This window comes from Megachile rotundata, unplaced genomic scaffold, assembly GCF_050947335.1.
Source record: "Megachile rotundata isolate GNS110a unplaced genomic scaffold, iyMegRotu1 scaffold0057, whole genome shotgun sequence".
NCBI lineage: Eukaryota > Metazoa > Arthropoda > Insecta > Hymenoptera > Megachilidae > Megachile > Megachile rotundata.
Window position 1 is genome coordinate 81853 of NW_027473354.1, and position 25436 is coordinate 107288.

At 50.9% G+C, this 25436-nt stretch overlaps 1 protein-coding gene across 1 annotated transcript; it reads left to right on the forward strand.

Annotated features, from left to right (window-relative positions):
- Nucleotides 1–6004: 6004 nt before the first annotated feature.
- On the forward strand, nucleotides 6005–9617 carry LOC105664063 (uncharacterized). Its single transcript, XM_076541781.1, has 3 exons — nucleotides 6005–6359; nucleotides 7436–7543; nucleotides 7588–9617. The coding sequence occupies exons 1-3, from the start codon at nucleotides 6005–6007 to the stop codon at nucleotides 9615–9617; spliced, it is 2493 nt and encodes an 830-aa protein (XP_076397896.1).
- Nucleotides 9618–25436: the final 15819 nt, after the last annotated feature.

Here is a 25436-nt window from a genome sequence, read left to right on the forward strand (position 1 = left end):
GGAGTGCCAGGAGAAGAGGGAAGGAAGAAGGCCCAGGTCCGAACAGAGCGGACAATTACGTTTGGCCGTGCACCCTGCCGCGATGTGGTCCGTGGCCCCACATGCAAAGCACCGCCCTTTCCTGTCGACTTCGCTGTCGCACTGCGCCGCAACGTGTCCTTTTTGTAGACACCGGAAGCAGTGCTTCGGCCTTGCTTCCAATACGTCAACCCTTGCAGATGACCAGCCTATCGTGATTCTTTTGGAGGCTTCGGCCTTCCTGGCCACCGCGACCGGGCATTTAACCCACACGGTCCCCATAGTCCTAGGGGACCTCTTGATATTGCCCACTTTAACTTCGTCGGGTCTAACTGCTCCCATTGTGGCCAGCGCCTCCGCCACGTCCTTGGGTTCGATGGAATCGTCGAGTCCAAGTAAGCGTATTTCCGCCGTCTGGACCGGGCTGGCCACTTTCACCTCTTTCTCGTCGAAAGCGCTCTTCAACTTTTCCGCCAACTTCTCGGCCTTTCCTCTCGATTGTTCCCCGGGGATGCCGAGGATCAATCTACCTGTAGCTGCTTTTCGTAGGCGGAACTCTTTAATGTCCAGCTTCGCGAGCTCCTCCTTGCTGACGGTCTCCACCGCAGTTTTTATCACTTGCGAGTATGTCTTCTCGCCTCCCGGCAGCACCGTCAATGTGACGGCCGCCGTCCTCGGCGGCCGAGGGACTCGCGGCTTAGTCGCTGCGGCCGGCTTAGCTGGTACTGCGCCGGTGCTCTTCTTCGCCGTCTTCCCGGCGTTCTGCTGCTTGGGCCCGTTGGATGGCCCTGCTTTGTCGGCGGCCTGCGTCTTCCTCGCCTCCCGCCTTGCCTTGCGGCCCACCACTGTCGCCCAAGTCTCTGCTGTTGGGGCGGGCGGGGGTGGCGGGTTAGCCGGTCCTGCTTCCCGGCTGGGGCGCGTCACGGGTTTGCGCGCCGCAGAAAACCTCCTCGAGGGTGATTTTCTCCCCTCCACCAGCCACGGCCTGGGGCCTGACGGCCTTTCCACCTCGAACCTCAGCGGTCAGCTCTTCCACTCTTCTGATAAGGGTGGCCACGACAGTCTCCAGGCCCGCTTCCTGCCTCGTCTCTGTCGGTTTGTCTGCCGCCACCGGCCTCTTTTCGACCGTTGTCATCTCCGCTGCTATCAACGGCCCCTGCGGCTCCCGCTGATCCATCGTCGATTGCTTCCCCATTTCAATTTCGACCGACGGTGGCGGCGGTGGTGGTTGTTCTTGCGCCGGCTCAGAACTAGCGACCGTCGCTGTGGGCACTTCTGCCCCTACGGCACACACTTGCCGCCTCTTCGCGTCCTCACGCTCCGAGGGAGACGACGACAGACGCCTTCTGGTTCCCGCCCTCCGTCTGAGCGTCGGTGCCGCGGGACCAAGCGACTCCTTCTGCAACTCCGCGATCTGCTTCGTCAGAGCAACCAATTCCGCGGCCATCTGTTTCCGCTGCTCTTCAGCTTCGCGCAGCTGCCTCCTGAGGGCCTCCATCACCACGTCTCCATCTTCGCGCTGGTCCGCGCTGCTCGACGTAGGCCGCTTCGCGAGCTCGGTCGCGTACGCCTCGATAACGTTCGTCGCTTCACGCAGACTCCGGACGGATGTCCCCTTCAAGTGCTGCGAATGCGCGGCCACTCTCCTGATCTCATCTGCCCGTCTTAGCATCTCGGCGTAGAGGTCTGCAGACGGCAGCTGACGAGCTTCCCGCGACAACTCCACCACCTCCACCATGGGTTTACTACCCCTGCTGGGCCCCGGTGGTGGGACGGACGCGTCCAACGCTCTGAGCTCCCTGTCGAGCTCCAGCGACCTCCTCTTGGCCTCGTTGAGGCGCTCTTGTGCCTGCGCCATCCCCACATACTCCCCCGTCGTGGGAGGTCTTCCCCTCCTTTCGACCCGGCCACTGGTCGTCGGCGTGCAGTCCACCGAGATGACCGAAGAGTCGGAGCCCGAATCCTCTTCTCCATCATCTTTGCCGCGCCTCCGCGTGGCTCGCACCTTGGCTTTCGGGACGACCGACAGTTCCACGCCGTCTCCGATCCTTACCGCGGATCTCTCCCGCGCACCTCTCTCCAGCCGACGGGTAATCGTTCTGGCCCGCCTTGTGCTCCTCCACTCGGACCCAGACGACTCTCCGCCCGAGTTGCGGGGGGTGCTCTCCGCTGTTGAGGGCCCCTGTGTCGTGCCCGCCTCCAATTCGATTTTTGGCAAGGACACACTCCTAATTATTTTCACGGGCGTCTTCAATATATCCGTGCACCGCACGATCGGCAGGTTGGTGGTCACCGCCGATTTCCTCTCCTTGTCCTCGACCTCTCTCCTCTTCTCCTCTCTTCCGGTAGGTTGGCCGTTTTTAAAGCTGTCGGCCACAGCTGAGTTTGTATTTGAGTTTGAAGAACAATGCATAGTTGATCCCACGAGAGGGGTCGGAAAAGAAGTCGCCCCGGGCAGAGCCGCCTTACCCGGGGAAGCCGTTGAATACTCGGGGGGGGCCGGCAGGTACCCCCGAGGGAACCGTTCGAGACCGCCCTGTTTTACGCCTGGGCGGCCACGCAATTCTCGGCACGGTTGCCTGTACACCTTAATTTCAGGCGTCTTCGCTCGCCCCCGCCGCCCCCGTTTTCACCCCTCAGCGTAAGCCTTGCCGGCTTGGGAGGCCCTACCAGGGTCCGAAGACCCCGCCGGCATCGCCTCACGCCTCACAGGGACTACTTAAAGACGACGGGAGCACCCCTTTTATGCGGACTCATACCGCAAGGCAAGGGATACCGAGGCCGTATTCCGCCCCGCGAACCACACGGTTCGACACGCTCAGGCTTCTCGCGATCTCGCGGACCGCGCGATTTCGCCGCTTTCCGAATCTTAGGAGCTCGCGCGGATTTGCGGTTTCACTGCAATGGGCACTGACGCACATTAAGAGACAGTATCTGTTCACAAGTTCTAACAATTTAAGTTAATTTAATTAAATTTAATGCGATCGCGCGATTACACGGGCTCGCGGATGCTGCGATCTCGCGGCTTCTCGCGATCTCGCGGACCGCGCGATTTCGCGGTTTTCCGAATCTTACGGATCTCGCGCGGACTTGCGGTTTTCACTGCAACGGGCATTGACGCACATAAAGAGGCAGTTTCTGTCCTGAGTTTTAGCAATTTAATTTAATTTAAATTAAATTTAATGCGATCGCGCGTTTACGCGGGCTCGCGGATGCTGCGATCTCGCGGCTTCTCGCGATTTCGCGGTTTTCCGAATCTTGCGGATCTCGTGCGGACTTGCGGTTTCCACTGTAACGGGCATTGACGCACATAAAGAGACAGCATCTGTTCTTGAGTTTTAGCAATTTAATCTAATCTAATTTAATTTAATGCGATCGCGCGGTCACCGCGGGCTCGCGGATGCTGCGATCTCGCGGCTTCTCGCGATCTCACGGACCGCGCGATCTCGCGGTTTTCCGAATCTTGCGGATCTCGCGCGGACTTGCGGTTTTCACTGCAATGGGCATTGACGCACATAGAGAGGCAGTATCTGTCCTCAGTTTTAGCAATTTAATTTAACTTAAATTAAATTTAATGCGATCGCGCGATTACGTGGGCTCGCGGATGCTGCGATCTCGCGGCTTCTCGCGATCTCGCGGTTCCCCGAATCTTACAAATCTTACGGATCTCGCGCGGACTCGCGGTTTTCACTGCAACGGGCATTGACGCACATAAAGAGGCAGTTTCTGTCCTGAGTTTTAGCAATTTAATTTAAATTTAAATTAAATTTAATGCGATCGCGCGATTACGCGGGCTCGCGGATGCTGCGATCTCGCGGCTTCTCGCGATCTCGCGGTTTTCCGAATCTTACGGATCTCGCGCGGACTTGCGGTTTTCAATGCAATGGGCATTGACGCACATAAAGAGGCAGTTCTGTCCTGAGCTTAGCAATTTAATTTGATTTAAATTAAATTTAATGCGATCGCGCGATTACGTGGGCTCGGGGATGCTGCGATCTCGCGGCTTCTCGCGATCTCGCGGACCGCGCGATCTCGCGGTTTTCCGAATCTTGCGGATCTCGCGCGGACTTGCGGTTTTCACTGCAACGGGCATTGACGTACATAAAGAGACAGTATCTGTTCTCGGGTTTTAGCAGTGTGACTTAATTTAAAAATTAATGCGATCGCGCGTATATCGCGGGCTCGCGGATGCTGCGATCCCGCGGCTTCCCGCGATCTCGCGGATCGCGCTACCTCGCGATTTTCTAAGCCTGAAAAATCTTGCGAGGATTGGCGGTCCTCATGGTGATAAACTGCAGAAATCATCGGGATGAGGTGTTATTTGCAGCCGACAAAATTGGGACCGCAACAGATGGGGTGTTAGGGAGCCGAAGGATAAGTGACAAAAGATACTACGGCGAGAATCGGAAGAAAAGGGAGGACTGCAAACGGTAAAACGCGACAGGAAAAGTGAGACACAAAGGGACTAGGTAAAGAAAGCAGGCGAAGTCATAAACATATAAACATATAAACATAAACGTATAAACGTACAAATTCTTAAAACGTGCAAACGCAGTATAAACAGATTAGCGTACAAATGGAATAGGACAGCTTAAGAAGATAAAGCAACATGTGGCAGGCAGGTGACCGTCAGGCAAGAAGCAACAAGCTAGAAACAATAAGGAATCAACGAGCAAGGAACGGCGGGCGCACAGATGGCAAACCTTGCTTTAGTAGCCAATAAAACAGTAAACACCGAGGCTGGACAGACCTAAAACACGGGTAACCGTTAGGTGACCTACCGAGAAGAAAGGAAAGCGGAATACAATAGCGAGCAGAAGGACTAAACGACAGATACTATATACTGTAGACGGCCAAGGCAGGTAGGGTACGGAAGAAAAGAGGTAAGTCGGCGGAGCGAAACGAGGGAATGGGAACGCATGCAGGAAATTCGAGGAGGCAGGGCCAACAGGGCGCCATTGCAAACAAGGAAGGCAGGGAGGAGCGAACATGGTGCAGATCAAGAACCCAACCAATGAGGAAAGGCAGAGAGGGCAAACAGCATGCGGTTGGAAGACAACGAAGACAGGAGCCCCCGAGAACCCAGCAGGAGGGGCGTTCAAAACAACCAAAACCACCCCAGGAAATGGTGGATGGAGAAGCAGAGGAGATGAAACAAGGAAGCATCGCGGCATGTGGGAAATAAATCAGGAACACAAGACAAGGTCGGAAGCAAAATCCGTAGAAGAAATTGCAATTGAGATCTACAAACTTGCAATAGCGGAAGGCGGACAGGAAACAGGGAAAGAAACTACAGGAAATTGACACTTGTGGCAGGCAGCATATAGCCAAGCCAAATCAATCTTAAATCAACCAACGCAACGCAACAACACGTCAAACTCAGAACGCCATTATTTCATAAAGCTCAAATTTCCAAATTTTCAAATTTTTCAAATTTCCAAAATTTCCAGTTTCAAATTCCTAAATTTTTGAATTTTTAAAATTTCTCTAAATTCTAAATGCCGTAGCTTATGAGTACGACCTTTAAATTTTAATTTACAAGTTGTTTAGAATCTAAGAAATAGCCGGTTACCTTTTCAAAATTGCTCGTATTCGACGTCCGTACCCGTTCCCCCCCCCCCCCCCCCCTTGCCGAACCTCTAACAATATAAATACGGCCCAGCCGACCGTGTCCTTATCCTTATTACCGTATTACCTGTCGCATTAACTATTTATATCAACACCAGAAAACCGCTAATCTCGCCGTTAAAGTTTCTTTTAATAATCCGCGTACAAGTTATTTTATCGTTCTTTTTTGTTGTCTGTTGCTTTGTCCAATAAACTTAAGTTTTTGTGAACGTTACAATCGAATTGCATCATTTGCGTCCAAGTGCACCACTCCAATTCCGCTTTAACCAGCGTCCGAAACATTGGTCCTTCGAGCCGGATAGTGAAGAGTAATTAAAACGTATCAACGCTCCAATTATTACCCGGACGAGAGAACAAGATGGCAAATTTGAACGACCTGTTGGCAAAACAATCGCAGCTCATGGGACCCATCGCTCGAGCGCTACCCAATTTCAAAAAACTGGGAACCGCCAACATGAGTCTCGCCGTCACACGCCGCCGATACGAAGCCTTAAAGGACAATTTCGCGAAGTGCCAACAATTGGATGCGGAAATCTGGGCACAAGCCGACGAGAAGGCCCGCAACACCCAACCATACTTTACTGAGGGACAATTCCTAGAGTGCGAAGAACGTTTCAACGAAGCAGCCGACTTCATGGTTGAGGTTTTGGAAAAAGCTGTTCGAGCCGACGCTGCCTATTCTGCCCAAACTCCGGTCAACCCTCCGGAAAGGAGTGCATCACGCCTTCCCCACCTGCGGCTACCAACCTTCGACGGAAGCTTCGACCAGTGGGAAACATTTAGAGATAAGTTCACCTCCTTAATTAAGAACGACCCTTTATTATCTAACGTCGATCGCATGCATTATCTAACGTCATGTTTAACCGGCGCCGCGAGTAACGTACTTAATCACCTTGCGATAACCGACGCGAATTTCCCGATCGCCTGGAATACATTGTCATCGCGCTACGACAACAAACGCCGTTTAATCACCGTACATTTAAATGCGTTACATAATTTGCCAACGGTGAAATTCGAAACAGCTCCGAGTCTTCGCGAACTCCGCGATAAAACCAACGCGGCAATTCAAGCGCTCGCGAATCTCGGTCGTCCAGTTAAGGAATGGAGTGACATTTTAGTGTTCCTCGTGACTAGAAAATTAGACTCAGCCACGAGAAAAGCTTGGGAGCTTCAGCTAGGAGATACGCTCGAATATCCTACGTTCGATAAACTACGAAGCTTTCTCGACGCGCGAATTCGTGCATTAGAATCGTTACCGGAAAATCAAACCATTAGCAAGACCGTAAAAGACCGTTATATCTCAGCACATTCCGCAACCGTTACCTCTGCGTGTCCGATTTGTCAAGCGAACCATTTAATCAAACATTGCGACCGTTTCCATAACCAGTCACCGTCCCAGCGATTCGAAAATATTCGAAAATCCAAGCGATGTATCAACTGTTTCAGTTCAAAACATTCGGTTAAAGATTGCCCCAGCGAACTCGCGTGTAAACATTGCGGCAAAAAACATCATACGTTGTTACATTTCGATAATAATATAGTAACGTCTTCTAACAGTTCGCCTGAGTCGCGTACGCCACCACATAACCTTGCCGACGCTCCGGTCACCACACATTTAATTTCAAAATACAACGCCTCGCGCTCTCAAGTTCTTCTCGCCACCGCGCGCGTAAGTTTACTCCCCGACCGGGCACTTTTTGACCGCGCGCGCTTTACTAGATCAAGGATCCGCCACCACCGTTATAACCGAAAATTTAGCGCAACTCTTAAAATTGCCTAAAATTCGCAGACCCGTGCGCATATGTGGGGTCGGTGAATCCGCAACCACGGTACAACACGCAGTCTCTGTTACGATCACCCCCGCGAAAGATCATCATCCCGCGTTCTCAACCACTGCGTTAGTACTTAAGTCATTGACGAAATATATCCCGCGTTGCGTAGGCGCGCTCAACGAATGGCCGCATATCACCTCCCTTAATCTTGCCGATAATGATCCCTTCAGCCCCGATCCGGTCGATATTCTCATTGGCGCAGATCTTTATGGGATGCTGTTTCTTAATGGGGTACGTAAGGGCGCGATTAATCAGCCGAGTGCGCAAAATACCGCGTTGGGATGGATCATATCCGGTCCAGTCACTCCCTCCTCCATCTCCTCCCATGTGCACCTACACGATACCACAATAGAGCAAACGTTAGACGCCGATCTACGCCGATCCTGGCAAATTGAAGAATTACCGGAACAAGCGATCTTGAGTCCTGAGGAACAACTTTGTGAGAGTCATTTCCAAACCACCCATTCTCGCACCCCAGAGGGCCGATACATGGTCCGCCTTCCCTTTAAAACCGACTCTGTAGTTGACCTTGGCGCCTCCAAACCAGTCGCAACATCACGTCTTTTGCTCCTCGAACGCAGATTACTTCGGGACCCTGCACAATCCACCGCGTATCGCCAATTCCTAGCGGAATATTTAGAATTGCACCACATGGAACCGGCCGCTCCTATTAAAAATCCAAATTCCGGTCATTATTACATCCCGCATCACGCCGTTGTCAAAAGAGACAGTGATACCACACCGTTGCGCGTCGTATTCAACGCATCCTGTGCCACATCCACGGGCAAATCGCTCAACGATTGTTTATTAATCGGACCCAAACTACAAAATGACTTACCCTCCGTATTACTCCGTTGGCGCCACTTTCAATACGTTTATACAGCTGATAGTGCGAAAATGTACCGCCAAATTTTATTAGACCCTCGTGATCGCGATTACAAACGAATATTGTGGCGATCCACTTTTTCTGATCCAATTTCGGAATTCCGTCTCTGTACCGTGACATACGGAACATCTCCTACAGCATACTTAGCGCAACGGGTGATAAAACAACTCGTTGAGGACGAAGGGTCCCCTTTCCCGTTAGCCATTCCGGTCTTAAACAATCAAAGTTATGTCGATGATTTTTTATTCGGAGCTGAAGATCAGCAGCTTGCTATACAAACTCGCGATGAAGTAGTTGCATTGCTTAATAAAGGTGGCTTTCATTTACGGAAATGGGCGAGCAATTGTTCTTCCCTACTAGAGGGCATTGAAAGATCAGGCCATGGTCTTGCCTGTGAAAAATCCATAGACGCCGACGAACACTTAAAGATTCTCGGAGTTTCGTGGCATCCCGGAACTGACACCGTAAAATTTCAGGTTAACATGCCAACGACCTGCGCGACCACCAAGCGCGGCATTCTATCCGTTATCGCTAGATTATTTGACCCCCTCGGTCTCGTGACTCCAGTCACAATAACTGCCAAAATCATGATGCAAAATTTATGGCTATTACAATGCGATTGGGACGAAACAGTGCCCTCCACTTTACTTCGCGAGTGGCAGCGGTATTACGACGCGCTGCACACTCTCCGCAACATCTCAATTCCTCGTTGGAATTACCAAAATTCTCGTAGTTTGCAATATTCTCTCCACGGTTTTGCCGATGCTTCGAATCACGCGTACGCTGCTGTGGTTTACAGCCGCGTAATCAATCCAAACGGTTCCGTTTCCATGACTTTGCTTATGGCTAAAGCCAAGGTCGCTCCCGTCAAAACGGTGAGCATTCCTCGTCTAGAATTATTAGCGGCTTATCTGTTATCTCGACTCATGGTCGTAATCCGCTCTGCCCTTCAGTTCGACAATATTCCATGTCATTGCTGGACTGACTCCACAATTGTTTTATCGTGGCTCCGACAACAGCCTTCCCAGTGGCAAACCTTTGTCGCGAATCGAGTGTCCAAAATCCAAAATGCTTTACCCGACGTCACGTGGCTACACGTTCCTACGCGTGAAAATCCCGCGGACTGCGCTTCACGTGCTCTCTCCGCCTCTGAGTTGCAGAATCATTCCCGACACGTTCGACCAGCCGAACGTCTTGCATTTACACGAAATCCAGCACGCCAAAATTATCATCCTTCGTCTCATTCAGCGTGAGTCATTTCCCCAGGAAGTAGAGATACTCACAACGAAGCAAAAAATTTCAAGCTCCAGCCCCTTAGCACCTCTTAACCCTTTCCTTGACGCCGACGGTTTAACACACGTGGGAGGGCGTCTTCACAAATCTAACCTTCCTGATAAAACAAAACACCCCATAGTCCTTCAATCCCATCCCGTCGTAGATGCATTAATATCGCACCATCATTTGCGTAATCTGCATGCTGGACCATCGCTTACGTTAGCTTCACTCCGCGATGAATTTTGGATTTTGCGCGCTCGGTCTGTTATTCGCGCCGTACTGCATCGGTGCGTACCATGCACGCGAGAAAACGCACTAGTCCCAACGGAGCTGATGGGAACCTTACCGGCCGTGCGCATAAATCGTGCAGTTAGAGCGTTCCTTCATACCGGTGTTGACTACGCCGGACCCATACTCGTGCGCAATGCATCAGGACGCGGGCACAAATCGCACAAAGCGTATATAGCCTTATTCATTTGCATGACAACTACAGCAATACATTTAGAATTAGTTCACGATTATGGGTCCGCTGCCTTTATTGCCGCATTGCAACGATTTATTTCGCGTCGCGGATTACCACAAAGCCTATATTCCGATAACGGTACAACATTTCAAGGGGCAAACCGCGAACTGACCGATGCGCATCGACGCGCTATTCGCGACCCTAACTTTCTAAATAGATTAGTTTCAGACTCCATAACCTGGCACTTTTTACCACCGGCTGCCCCCCACTTCGGTGGCTTATGGGAGGCAGGCGTTCGAAGCGTCAAGCGACATCTAAATCGTTGCATCGGCAATCACACGCTCACAGCGGAAGAGATGACCACCTTTTTATGTAGAATCGAAGCGTGTTTAAATTCTCGCCCTATCGCCGCAGTGTCAGAAAACCTCGAGGATTACTGTCCGTTAACTCCGGGTCATTTTTTGATAGGCGCCCCATTGATTGGACTTCCTGAGCCTACCGTACTCGATATCAACGAGCAACGTCTCTCTCGTTGGCAGTTAGTGCAGCGAATCACCGAGGGTTTCTGGCGAGCCTGGTCAAAAGATTATTTATCTACACTGCAACAACGACCCAAATGGCGTACCGTGCAGCATCTCGCGAAAGTAGGCCGTCTTGTGTTGTTACGCAACCCTTTAACGCCTCCTAGCCAATGGAACCTCGGACGCATCGTGTCCTGCCATCCCGGCGACGACGGACTTACTCGCGTGGTCACCGTGAAGACCGCCAAAGCCTCCTATATTCGACCGATCGCAAAAGTGTGTTTTTTACCCGTCGATATTAACGAAGAAACCGTATCCGCGGAGAGCATGGCGGGCGGAAATTTAAGCGAAAACTCTCACGCCTCGTAGCTCGGTCCGAAATGCTTTGTAATTGTTATCTTTTCCGTAAGTGTATATTTGCGTTTAGCGTCGTGTTTATTGTATTCGTCTCTGCGATTATGCATTCTGCTCTGTATCATAACAACTTGTAAATAGCGTCGCGTGCGTTTGACGTTTCGAATGTAAACATTCGAGGCGGGCGGTATGTTTAGAATCTAAGAAATAGCCGGTTACCTTTTCAAAATTGCTCGTATTCGACGTCCGTACCCGTTCCCCCCCTTGCCGAACCTCTAACAATATAAATACGGCCCAGCCGACCGTGTCCTTATCCATATTACCGTATTACCTGTCGCATTAACTATTTATATCAACACCAGAAAACCGCTAATCTCGCCGTTAAAGTTTCTTCTAATAATCCGCGTACAAGTTATTTTATCGTTCTTTTTTGTTGTCTGTTGCTTTGTCCAATAAACTTAAGTTTTTGTGAACGTTACAATCGAATTGCATCATTTGCGTCCAAGTGCACCACTCCAATTCCGCTTTAACCAGCGTCCGAAACACAAGTTTTTAAATTTTCAACTCTACGATATACAATCCACAATACTCATACTCAACCTCATAAATTAATTAATTTAATTAATTCAATTAATTAATTCGTTAAATTCATTAAATCCATCCAATTCATCAAATTCAGCAAATCACAACCTCTTACAAGCTACATATGGTTGCAATAGTAATCCTAGCTAGCCAGTAAGCTTAGTATTCGTAGTAATCGTAGTAATCTTAGCTAACCAGACAAATAAATAATGTGGCATGACAAAAACACAAAACACAAAATACAAGACACAAGCATATATATCCGTATACTCTTTTATATTTATACAACAGGATTATAGTACTATATTACCATATTAGTATATCACTGTATTATTGTATTATTGTATAATGTGTTATGTGGGCCAGGAGGTGATACGGCATTGCCATTAATTTAGATAGCTATTTTGATTGAAAATCGGCGAAAGGAAATGCAGAGGCAGGAAAGGTAGGAAAACCAGAGTAAGGAAAGGAAGATAGGATAAGGCAAGGGTAGGAGAAAGAGGGAAGCAAAGGAAGGGAGAGGAGTGAGAAGGGCTAGGCAAGGTTACAAGGAAAGGTAAAAAAGGTGCAGGGACAGTCGAGAATAGGTAGAGACAGTGGTAAGAAGTGTGAGAACGACAGTGAAAAGTGAGCATAGTGAGCAGAAGATTAATTGGAAATAGCAGGGAGATAAAATAGAAGAAGGTAAGTGCACTACAAACAATTGTTAAATATTAGCAGAAACACTATATTAAATAGAGACACATAAGGTAAGGTGACGACAAGACAAGTTAAGCAGCTAATAAACAAAATAACCAGATTAATTTAGAATTACTAAGAGGACTGAGGAAGCAAACGAAGATTAAAATTCCAATTCCGCGAAGATTAAAATTCCAAAATTCCAATTTCGGGCCTAACTCAGGCTAGGAGCATACACATTATAAAATCACGGACACAGAAATTTACAAGATTTATAAGGTTTATGAGGTTTATAAAATTTATAAAATTTATAAAGTTTATAAAGCTTATAAAAATTTATAAAATATATACAATTTATACAAACTAATACATAGACTTATACTTCTACTTAGGGTCGCACTTGCACTTATACATACACTTTTACACTTATATAGTTTTTATCAATTTACTTTATCTATCTCAGTCTCCAGTCCTTCAGGATGCTTACCAAAATTTAATTGATTTAATTAGATTAATGAAGTTAATCTAAGTCGAATTAATTAAATTAAATTAATTAAAAAACATCATACATGTAGATTCACTATTCTTCCTTTCCTCATTCCGGCATTTCTCTTTCTGGCTGACATTCCTCCTTTTGGCTGACTTTCCTTCTCTTTTGCCATGCTATGATAATATCTGTACTTACACGCTTCTGCGCGCGCCCTCTCTCTCTCCTCTTTTGCAGACGAAATGGAAATGTTTGCTAAAGTCAAAGGGTCCAAAACACCGGGCAGGGATGTGGCAGACATGATGGAGAGGATCCGCGAACAGATAAACGGGAGACTTGAGGACAGCGAGCGGGCCCGAAAGGAGAGAGAAGAAGGAGAAAAGAAGCATAGCGGAGCCAAGGGAAAAGGGAAAAAGAGGACAAGACAAGAGGACCAGGGTAAAGGAAACAAGGGAAAAGCGAAAGAACGGAGGATATGGAAAGATGAGGATGAAGAGGATCTAAACAAAACATTAATGGAGGCAGCGGAGGCGGTAGAGGAAGCGGAGGCGTCCATGAGCGAGTTTGATCAGATTTTCAGGTGGGAAGAAGATAGCTCGCAGGATCTGCCACGCCCAAGCAGCAGCTCTACGCCGACACTAAGGGGAGAAGGTATCAAGGAAACTGGAGGAAGGAGGAGCAGCAAAGGCGGAGACAACGAGGAGAACACAGTAAGAGGCAAGAAGAGGAGCAGCATACCGATGGCGACGGAGGAGGAGAGACTCGAGCAAGAAACCGGAAAAGTCAAGATAAGGCAGGTCGAAATATTACAGCCGGTAGTTAAGGTCATGCGGCTACAAACTGACGAAGCTAGGGGTAGTAAGATGGAAGCTGTAGGCAAGGGAGAAGAAGAGACAGGGACGGGAGCGAAGCAGGAGGAGGAGCAAAAGCTCATAAGATTGATTAGGGAAATGAGGGCCAACTTCGAAAAAGACAAGGAGGCCAGGGGTAAACGGAGCGAGGAGAAACGGGGGGATGATGACGAAAACAGAAAACGGGACGAAGACAGGGAAATCAGAGAGGGGAAGAAGCAGAAAGAAGGAGGAAAGGGATGTGAAGAAGGAAAGGGGGACAAGAAGGGAAGGAAAGGGGGGAACAGAGGAGAAGAAGTTATACTTATTAAGTATCCCAGAGAAGATATAGGATATTGGGGAGCGGTCAAATGGCTGAAGACGGTGGTAGGAGAGTATTCGGAGAATTTCCAGGAGATAAGGGATACAAGGAAAGGGGACATTCTTATAGCAATAAAGAACGGTAAGGGGGGGGGGGGGGGGAAGTAGCAGGGAATGTTCAAGTAAAATTAATAGGGAAGGCGAGGGAAGGTGGTACGCACGAGTACATTCGGACACTGTCGAGATTGCGGTAAGAATAACAGATCCGGACCTGGACAAAGAAGAGCTACTGAGAGCTTATGGGGAGAGCAGACTAGGGAAATTTGTTAAGAATGGTGACATCAGATTCAGATGCATTAAGGGGCCGGAGGGCACGTGTCACAGGACTGCCTACTTAGACTGCACGAGGGAAGCTGCCAAGGAGATGATGCAGGAGAAGGAAATTCGTACCAAATGGCAGGAGTTAAGGCCCTTCTTTCCAAGGAGGAAACTTGAAGGTGAGGATAGGAGGAAGATAAAGGACGGAAAGGGCAACACGGGAGCGAAGACGGAAACGAGGAAGGAAGATGAGGAAACGACGGAAATAGAGCGGTGGGCCAAACCTGGCACGAGTAAAGAGCCATGGTAGGAGACGGCTTCAACATACAACACGCAGCAGGATAAATGAAAAGCAGCGGCGGGAAATTAGAATTAACAACATATATTTATATTTTTTTTTTATATTTATATTTATATATATATTTATATTTCTATTTTTATTTATATTTATATATTTTATGCAACATACGCTACATATAACGCAATTAATATAGCATATACTCACTAGCATAGTTATACATATACGCTTATATTTACTCGCATTTATACATATATATTATCTACTATTTACCTGCCCATATTTATTATTCATTACTCATAGTTATTTGTATCTATTTTCATATTTCCATATTTATTTCTACTAGTATTAGACACGCTTAGACTCGCACACATGTGCGCCTACATTCATAGGGAACACTAATGTACAAACATACACGTATACCTATGTATGCCCACAGAAATGGGCGCTTATTTTATTTTTATTTCTACTGTTACTGTTTTACCGTCACTTTATTTTACTTTTACCTTTACCTTTATCTTCGCTTTTATCTTCGCTTTCGACACTTTATCTTCGCTTTCAACATACACCCAAACTAAGTCTTAATTAATTTAATTTAAACTAAATCACAGTTAGGCTGCGGTGCGACGCCTAAAATTACTTAAACACAGTGTATATATTGTAAATTAATTTAAATAAGGAAGAACTCAAATGAAATATTAACCGTGTTAACAAATTGATAAATAACAATAATAATGACGAATAGAAAGGAAACATAAAAACGTTAAACAGTAACGAAACACCTATCTAAGGCACAATCATTCTCTCTTTATTATCTCACTATTATCCCACTATTACATTATTACATTATCTCAAGACGGACAAACAGGCAAAGGAAAGCGCAAATATCGAATACGCGACAACTAATGGACGATAATAACACTAACGGGAAGGAACACCCTCCAAGGTGCGTTCTACTTCCTCCTTCATCATCATGACAAGTTTAACAAAGCGAAGAATGGCGTTACGGTGACTCTCTTCACCAAGTAACACGAACACGAAGTTTAGGGGAGTAAGAGGGCCTGTAACAGCATACAAAGCTGAACGCTCGGGCTCCCAGCACGAGCAGGAAAAAAGGGTATGATAAGCATCATCCTCAACTCCGGATTGGCAAAACCAGCAAACGGGAGACGAAATACGATTGATACGATAAAGGTAACTGGCAAAACAGCCATGGCCTGTCAAAACCTGAGTGAGATGAAAGGACAAAAGACGGGGACCATCAGACGTGATCCAGAAACCTAGATCTGGGATAAGGCGACGTGTCCAATCACCAGTGGAACAAGTGCATCAGGAAGATTGCCAATCGCGACGAGCGAGGAGATCGACAGTGCGAGGAACATCTAAACTATCAGCGAAGGGATCAATGTGGAAATAGGCGGTGCGAAGATGAATAAGAAACTCCCAAGGAGTACAACCGGACAGGACACACAGAACTGAGGTGGAAACGGTACGGTAGGCGCGACAAATTCGGAGGAGACCAACGCGCTGAGTTGAATGCAGGCGAGATAGGATACGGGTGAAGGCGACAGCCTCGAACCAAACGGGAGCAGCATAAAGGACTATAGATTCAACAACGCGGTAGTACAAAATGCGACCAGTGTAACCACAGCCGCGCAAGTTAGGAAAGAGACAAGATAAGCGTTTTGCAACAGCCAAGGCCTTGGTGCAAACTTTATAAATGTGCTGGTGGTAGAGGCGACTGTTTCCGAAAAGAACACCAAGATAACGTACAAAGGGTGAAGTTTGGATAGTATTTGAGCCATGAATCAAGGATATCCCACGAGGAACGCGGCGACCGGTCAGAAGAATCGCCTCGGTCTTATGGGTGGCTAGAACTAGGCCCTGAGAGGTGTACCAGCTACCCAGAATGCGAAGACACTCCTCTGCAAGGGAGCGCAGACGGGATAAAGAACGGGCAACAAGCACGAGAGCCATGTCGTCGGCAAAACCGACGGTAATAGCGCCACCCGGAAGAATAAGATCCAACACACCATCATACGCTAAAATCCACAAGAGTGGGCCAAGAACAGAGCCCTGGGGAACGCCAGCGAAAACCGGCACCTCAATCCAACTACCGTCAGAAAGGAAAGTTCCAACCTGACGATTAGACAAATAGCTAGCAAGAATACGAACCAGAGAAGGGGGGAAATTCCGGGACACTGCGACACGGAGTATATTTTCCCACTTTAGGGTATTAAAGGCATTCTTTACGTCTAAAGTCACAAGAAGACAGTGACAATTGGAGGAGCCAGCACGATCCCACTCAGAAGTCACCACGCGCATCGCTTGCATGGTGGAGCGGCCGGATAGAAAACCGAATTGACGGGGAGAAAAGCCACCTGAAACACGAACCGCCTCTAGAAGGCGTTCTCGGATGCAATACTCGAAACCCTTACACAAATGGGGCAACTTGCACAAAGGGCGCAACTCACCAAGGGTGTTAAACGGCTTATTAGCCTTAGGAATCAGCACCAAACGGCCGCTTTTCCAAGCAGAAGGAAAGTAGCCTTGAGAGTAGCACGAGTTGAAGAGCTTTGTTAACCAGTTGAGGGCAACCCTACCAATAACGAGAATGACTTCGCCGGTCATGCCATCGGGACCAGGAGCTTTTTTAGGGCCGATACGAGCGAGAGAATAGGCTACGGTAAGAGGGCAAATAGGAGTATCAGAGCCATCCGGATTTATAAAAGAATTGTGAAGCAAGGAGGGAGACAAAACAGGCAAAGAAGCAGAGGGAACTGAAAAAGGATCAGGAAGAGAAGAGGAAGACGTTGAAGGAGAAGAATCCGGCACACAAACAAACAAAGCCTGCATCGCCAGCCGAAACTCCTCGCGGTTGAGGGACACTGGAGGCTTGTTACCGCGCAACTTCTTCATCATAGATTTGTATGGGCGACCCTATACGTCGGAGCGAACCTCGCTTATCATCTCTTGAAAACATTCGTTCTTGCGGCGACGCAAGAGAGAGCGAAAGGTGCGACGAGCCAGAAGATATGCGGGAAGGGCAAGCTCGGAAGCGAGCGCAGAATCGCGGGAAAGAGTATAGCGATACAGATCACTCGCTTTACGGGTCTCACGACGCAAAATGGCCAATTCCTCATTCCACCAAGGAGCATCGCGGCGCTTCTTACGGCGCAAAGGGAGAGAAGGGCGCAACGAGTCAAAGAGAGATTGGAGACAGGACAATTCGGAGTCAATCTCAGCCGGCGAAAAGAATTGTGACGAGTCGGAAAAATCGCGAGTGCAAAAGGTTGATGACGAGAGAGATTCGAACCATACGTCGAGGTCAATAGGGACTGAACGGGGCAACCAGGGAAAACCTGATGAAGAAGAAGGCGAAGATGAGCCAGGTAAATCATGGGCAAGGGAGGAAAGTGAGAAATTATGTAACAGAAAAGGTAAAATCTGGAAGAACAGCAGAGCGAACTAAACGATATAACAAAGGTAAGGAACAAACAGCAAAATCTATTCTGGAGGAATAGGCACCGCGGTGGAACGAGGGACCACCATCGCTGCAGACGGGACTAACACCTAATTCTGAAAAAAGCAATTCGAGAAGACGACCGCGGGAATCCAAGGATTCGGATCCCCAAGTGGGAGAGCGGGCATTAAAATCACCACAAAGTATGAAGGGTTTTGGAGAGCGAAGAATATAAGAGGACAAGGCGGCTAAAATATGATCAAGAGCAGAAGAGGAGAGATTCGGAGAAAGATAGCACGACCCTATGCAAAAGTCACGAGTTTCCACTAAAACAAAACCATCCCCGCGACCAGAACAATGAACGACACCAAAATCAGAAGAAGAATAAGGACGGAACCATATAGCACATTTGGAATCCAATCTCACATGCCACTCATTCCGGATTTCATACGGTTCACAGACACAAACAAAATCCGCACAACGCTCGCCCGCGGTCTGCCAAAGGAGGTCCTGAGCGAGACGGCAGTTGTTGAGGTTCAATTGGAGAACAGAAACGGGAGAAGACATACTGCAGGAGAAGAACACCTAAAAAGAAATCAGAGTTAAAGGAGAACAGCATAAATGACGCGCGAAAGCAGTTAAAATACAATTTAGGTTAGGAAAATGACAGGTGAGACACTTACCAATGTAATGGGAAAGCAAGCAAGCCAAGATGATTGCACACAGGACGAACAAACAGCAAAGCAGCAAACTATAGCAATGGCAGCTGGGCAGAAATGCTGGCAAGTAGGCAAAACTCGAGGTGCGCAGCAAGGATGTTAAGACGAAGCTAGCAAGCAAGCCACAGCAGAAGTAAGTAATCTAGAAATAAAATCAGAATTAAAATCAGAATTAATCACTGTAAGGGAAAGAACATGCAAGAGCAGGCGAATGAAAAGGATAAAAGGACAAGAAGAAGCAGACAGGAAAGCAGGCTAAGTAAATTAGAACCTAGGACAGGAAGAACATCATTCAAATTAGCAGAGGAGGTACGCGAGTAGCGGACAAGTGAGAGAACAAAGCAGGTGGGGGCATAAGATAAGACAAAAGGAGAAATTAGGACAGAGCACAGACATACGCACATGCACAATGACGAACATTAGGTAAAATGGGACAAACAATGCTAAAAGAAACAGCCTTGTAATGGTAGGCCGATATATGATAAGGACATTGTAGCCTATTTCATTTAAAATACTACATTAAACTTCACTTAAACTTTACTCACCCACAGTAAGAATCACTGGGAAGCTGGAAACAGACGTGAATACAAGGAAAAAGGAAGGTGGCAAGGATTGCAGGTACGCAGGCAGATTCAGCAATGAAACAGCAGCAAAACGATCCACAACGAAAGCTAAAGCCAGCAAGGTCGGACTAGGCTAGAATAAAGGAAAACAAATAAAGCACAGCCTAGATGCAAACGCAGTACCAATGTTAAGAAACTAAACATGGGGTAGATGAAACTTAGAATAAAGTATAAATACCTATAGAAACAACGAAGGAATAGAAGAATATAACAGCAACAAATTGGAAAGAGATCGGCAACAAACTAGAAATAAAACAAAACACACAAATTAATCAACAAATCAACCAAGCAAAGGGGCGGCCAACTAAAAGGCAGGATAAACAAGCTATAAGCAAGAATTAAATTAAATAAAATAAAATCAAGACACTCACCAACAGGTGATTGCAGTAGATGAACAAAATGGCGTAAAGATGGCAATGCACTTGCTGATGGGTAGAGAAATGGTTCAACCCGCTGACACAAAGACGCAGGTAGAAAGAAATTAGGTGCAGCTGAAAAGGAAAGTAGAGTGACAAGCAGGGAGAGAAAGAAAGGAAACTCACCGCCGACAGCGACAGCGTGAATACAGTAATGAACGGTAAGCGACACCAAGCGGCGGCGTTCAGAAGCAGACTCAAGCGAAATCGAAGCTGTTCCTTCTCCTCGTCCGCAGATGAGGAGCGCAACCTCGGCGCGGACCTCTGGGCCGGCTCCTGCCTGGGCCTCTCCACCCCGTCGGTATCGGCTGCCTGTCTTTTCGCCAGCTCCGTCGTTAGCCTCTCGATATAATTGGACGAGAGGCGGAGCTGGCGGACGCTCGTTCCTTTCAAATTCGACGAGCCTGCCGCCACCCTCCGGATGAGGTTTGTGTACTTCAGGAGTTCCGCTTGGATATCCCTCGTGGGGAGGTACCTCGCCTCTCCTAGGACATCTTCTACCCCCGGGATAGGCTTGCTAGCCTTGCATGGTGTGGGCACCGGCCCCTCCGTGTCCAATGCGCCGAGCTCTTTGTCGAGCTCTAGCTCACGCATCTTCGCTTGGTTGAGCCTTTCCTTGGCTTCCGCCAGTCTTACGTAGTCCCCTGTGGTTGGGGGGCGGCCCCTTCGCTCTACGGCTGGTCCCCAAATCGTCCTCGCGAACTCCATCGACATTATCGACGAGTCCGAGACGTAACCATCGGAGTCGTTATTTGCGGCACCTTACCTCGTCCGACTCCTCAGCGGGGCGATCTCCTCTCTTTTGCACAGCACCGGGCTGTTCCGCGCCGCGCGTTCGATCTCCTGCGCCCTCCTCCGCGCCCTCGTTGCCCTGGTGGAGGTGTTCCCCGATGATCCGGAATCCGAAAGTTGGGCGGTTCGCTCGTTCTTATTCTCACTCGCTGCGGCGGTCGTAGAACAGCGAGGTCTCGCTTCCTGGGGCCGGTCTCCTGCCCCCAACACTTTGACGGGCTGCTTTAGCACCTCAGTGCACCTCACCACCGGTATACGCAGTGTGGGGCACTCCTCCCTCCTCGAACTGCTCTCCTCCTCTCCATTTTGGCCGCTTTTTAAGATGGCGGCCACATCTTGTTTGTTTTTAATTGAGTCAGTATCCATATCTGTTCCCACGAGTGTGGTCGGTGGAGAGGTCGCCCCGGGCAGAGCCGCCTTACCCGGGGAAGCCATTGAATACTCGGGGGGATCGGCAGGTACCCCCGAGGGAACCGTTCAAGACTGCCCTGTTTAACGTCTGGGCAGCCACGCAATTCTCGGCACGGTTGCCTGTACACCTTAATTTCAGACGAACACACCCGCCCCCGCCGCCCCCGTTTTCACCCCTCAGCATAAGCCTTGCCGGCTTGGGAGGCCCTACCAGGGTCCGAAGACCCCGCCGGCATCGCCTCACGCCTCACAGGGACTACTTAAAGACGACGGGAGCACCCCTTTTATGCGGACTCATACCGCAAGGCAGGGGATACCGTGGCCGTATTCCGCCCCGCGAACCACACAGCGGATTTTTTATAGAGGTTTACTCCTCGCGAGCCAGCCGGTTAAGGCAAGCTCCCCGTTCCTGCAAAACATGACCACAGGCTTAGGGTGTGAGCATAGGCCCCCCACTGGGGACCCGCCGTTCTCCCGTTAGCATAGAGGCCCTCGGCCTTGGGTAGCCAATCACCGAAATGATCGACTACCGAAGGCGCAGTTCCTCTATCCCAGCGAACACCACGTGGAGGTGGGAGATCCGACTTGTGCCACCCCGGCACCAGTTCGTCCGCCCCGCCAACCTAACCTAACATTTTTTTTTTTACGAGGGGAAGTCTTCGAAAGACGCCCCCACTCCCCGGGGGAGGAGCGGGGGTAGTGTGGGATTCGTACCCACTAAAACCCCTCGGTGATGCCCACCCTCGGCGGCATGGCGGGCTATGGGGTCGTGCCATATTCGTCGCCACGGCCCGCCAAAATGCCGCCATGCGACAAATACATCGCGCTTCCCGTGGGGAGGGGAAGCCTCCCCACAACAATACTAAGTCCCACCCCTCCCTTATCGGAGCCGACGACGTCATCACGCCCGCCGTCGTCTCCACACACCTGACCGCGTGCAATGGTGCCATGGGCCCCCGCCCATGACACCTGCGGCCATGGCGGCCTCGGTCATTCCCGGGAACTCCAACACCCCGGACCGAGAACCGCCGACACTCACACAAGGGGATGAGGACCGACGCCGGGGAGGGCGGCGCGATCCCCATCCCACCACTCCTCTCAACTTAAAAAATACACATACACACACACATGCACACACACACACGCACACACCCAGTCACTCACCATTCACGCCGTGCGGGCGACGCGGAGAAGCCGCGCCACCCACTACCCTCAGGAAGGCGCCCGAGAAGCGGGTCGCCCTCTCCCTCTCACTCTTCTGACACTCACCCCGCGTCGTCCTCTCTCACGCTCCGCCTCCTCCTTCCGCAAGATCACAGTCTCGCAGAAGGAGGCGACGGCCATCCATCCCTCTTCGCTCTTCAACATGCTTTCAACCACTGCACTCAAACACGCAGGATCACACTCAATCACGCACTCCATGTAATGCCTTTGCCAGGCAAAGGCAGGACAGCCACTCATAACGTGCTGGGCATCGTTCGGCCCAGCACCACACTCGTAACAATCAGGTGATCGTTGCCTTCCGATCCGGCACAGGTACTCCCCGAAGCAACCATGCCCGGTGAGCACCTGCGTGACCCGGAACGAAAGCCGCCCGTGGCCGCGGTCCATCCACTGCTCCAGTCGCGGGTGGACCGCCCCGACAGCGCGCTTCCCCACGGCCCCGCTGGAGGACAACTCGTCCTTCCAGCGGGAGACAGCAGCGCGCCGGACCTGGAGCCGTACCTCTTCGACGCTGGGTCCAGGCTGGGCACCCTCTACTATGCCCTCCTCTCGGAGGGTGCAGCGGTATCTGTATACCGCTGCCTCCACCTCGGCCTGATGGTGCCAGGGAATTACCCCAGCCAGAACCATAGCCGACTCGTACGAGACCGTGCGGTACCCCATCATCACCCTGACCGCCAGCCGCCGTTCCACTTTTCGCAAAACACCTTGCGAGTGGCGACTGGCAGCCAGGTCGGCAGCCCAAACAGGGGGGCCGTATAGGGCCATACTCCGCACGACCCCCATATAGAGCCGGCGCACCTTCTCACTAGGACCCCGCAGGTTGGGCAATAGGCGCGCCAACGCGCCCGCAACACGCTCCAACCTGGGGGCCAACGCGTCGAAGTGGGACTCGAAGCTCCAGTGGCTGTTCAGCTGGAGTCCGAAATATCTCATCTCGGACCCGATCTGGACTTCGGCCCCGCCTACCCGGACCAACGCTCCGGGCGGAGGGCGGTCCCCACGCCTATGGCAGAAGGCCATGGCCTCCGTTTTGTGGGTAGCCACCTCCAGCCCGAGCGCCCGGATCTCGGCAACGACCACCGCCGCACCCAACTCCGCGAGACGGCTGGTCCTCGGCCATTCTCGCCCCACTGCCAAGATATGCGTATCGTCCGCAAAGCAAGTAATGAACAAACCCGGTGGCAGTGGGGCCCGCAGAGCGGGGTCGTACCCCACGATACACAGGTGCGGTCCGAGTACCGCGCCCTGGGGCACGCCCCGCTCCACCTTCCATACCCTAGTGGCGCCCGACCGATCCACACACTCGATCGACCTCTCCCGGAGATAATCCCCTATGATGTTACTAATCACCGCGGGGACTCGGTGTCTATCGAGCCCCTCTATAATCGTCCTATGGGGCAGGGCGTTGAACGCGTTCACTATATCTAGCGATATAGCGATCGCCACCCCGCCCCTTGACGTGGCCGACTGGGCGATGTCTCTAACGCGTTGTATCGCGTCAATAGTGCTCTTGCCCTTCCTAAAGCCAAACTGCCAGTCGGCCACGTCGGGACCATCTCCGGAGAGGTGATCGGTGAGCCTTCTCGCAATGATCGTTTCTAAGATCTTCCCCACCACGTCTAATAAGATGATCGGTCGGTACGCCGAGGGCTCCCCTTCGGGTTTACCCTCCTTCTTTAGGAGGACCAGCCGTCCCCTCTTCCACAGTTGCGGAAACTTACCCTGCTTCAAGCAGGCGCTGAAGAGGACCCTGAGTCTTTCACCCAAAAATGGGAGTGCCAAGGCCCAAGCCCGGCCCGGGATACCGTCAGGGCCTGGTGCGGTGTTGCGTGCACTGACCCTCTTGACGGCATAGACGAGCTCCTCGTCCGAGACCCCCATATCATCGGTCCACTGAAGGTGGGCCGACGACCCGGAGCGCGCCGGTGGATTGTCGTCACGCGGAAATAAAGTTTCCATGACGCGCTCCAGTAGCTGGTGGTCGAGGCTCTCCGTAACCGGTGGGGTATATGGCCGCAACTTCCCCATAACTAATTTATAAGGCCGACCCCACCGGTCCCGCTCAAGAGAGCCGAGGAACTCGTCCCAGGCTCGATCCTTGGACTCCCTGATGGCTTTCTTGTAGGCCATTACCCCCTCCCGGTAGCAGCCCCAAAGTTACTGCTCCCTCGCGGGGTCGCGGTTGCGTCTCCGTCGGGCGCGCAAATACCGGCGACGCAGTGGGAGACATGCACTGCGCAATTGCGCTATCTCCCCCGTCCACCAGTACGCCGCCCGACGCGGGCAAGGGGTGGCCCGGGGCATCGCTACGTCGCAGATGTCCTGCATGGTGCCCCGGAACCACTGAGCCTCGCCCTCGACTTCCGCGACCTCCCCAGCCGGAGAAGCCGGCCAGCTAACCGCGAGGGCCGCAGCCACCATCATGTCACTATTTAGCCTCCTCAGCGCCCATCTTTTCGGCGGTGGGCGTTCACCCCGGCGACGCCGGGTTTCGGAGGAGAACTGGATGCGGATATAGAGATGATCACTTAAGGTTTCAGTCTCCTCCTCCACCCGCCAGCTCACAACCATGCGCGCGACCGCAGGGGAGCCCCAGGACAAGTCCACCACAGACTCTCCCTGAGGCCGCACGCACGTGCTCGCCGAGCCCCTGTTGAGCAACAGGAGCCCTTGCGCCGCCGCCCAATCCAGGGTTACCTGGCCTCTCGCGTCCCCACTCGCGAGCCTTCGCGTTGAAGTCCCCGAGGACCAGAACGCGTTGGGTGGGGCAACGCGACGCTAGCTGCCCCGCCCTGTCCAACAACTCCTCGTACTCTGCGAGAGGCCAGCTGGGTGGTGCGTAGACGCCCACCACCGCTATCTCCCCCCATCTAACAGCAACGGCTCCCCTTCCCGCCGCAATCGCGGTACAGGGGGGGGGGGAGCTGGATACCCCACGCGACACTATAGCCACCGTCGCGGCGCGGCCCTCCGCGTCCGCGAACCAGTTAGGCTGGTCCGGGACGCGGTAGGGTTCCGCAACTATCCCCAACGTACAGTTCCACTCGGCGAGGGTGTGCAGGAAGACGTCCTGGGCCCTCGCCGAGTGGTTCGCGTTGCTCTGTAAAATGGGGCTCAATGGCCCCATCACTGGCATCCCTCCTCAGCCACCTCAATGGCGCTTTCATCGGCGTGCGTGGCCTCTTGTGTTGTGGCTTCCCCGGTGGCTATTTGCGCCCTCCCCTCTTCTCTTCCAGGCTCGATGTCCCTTCTCTCTTCTCTTGCAGTACTAGCAGCTTTCGCCTTCTCTTTTTC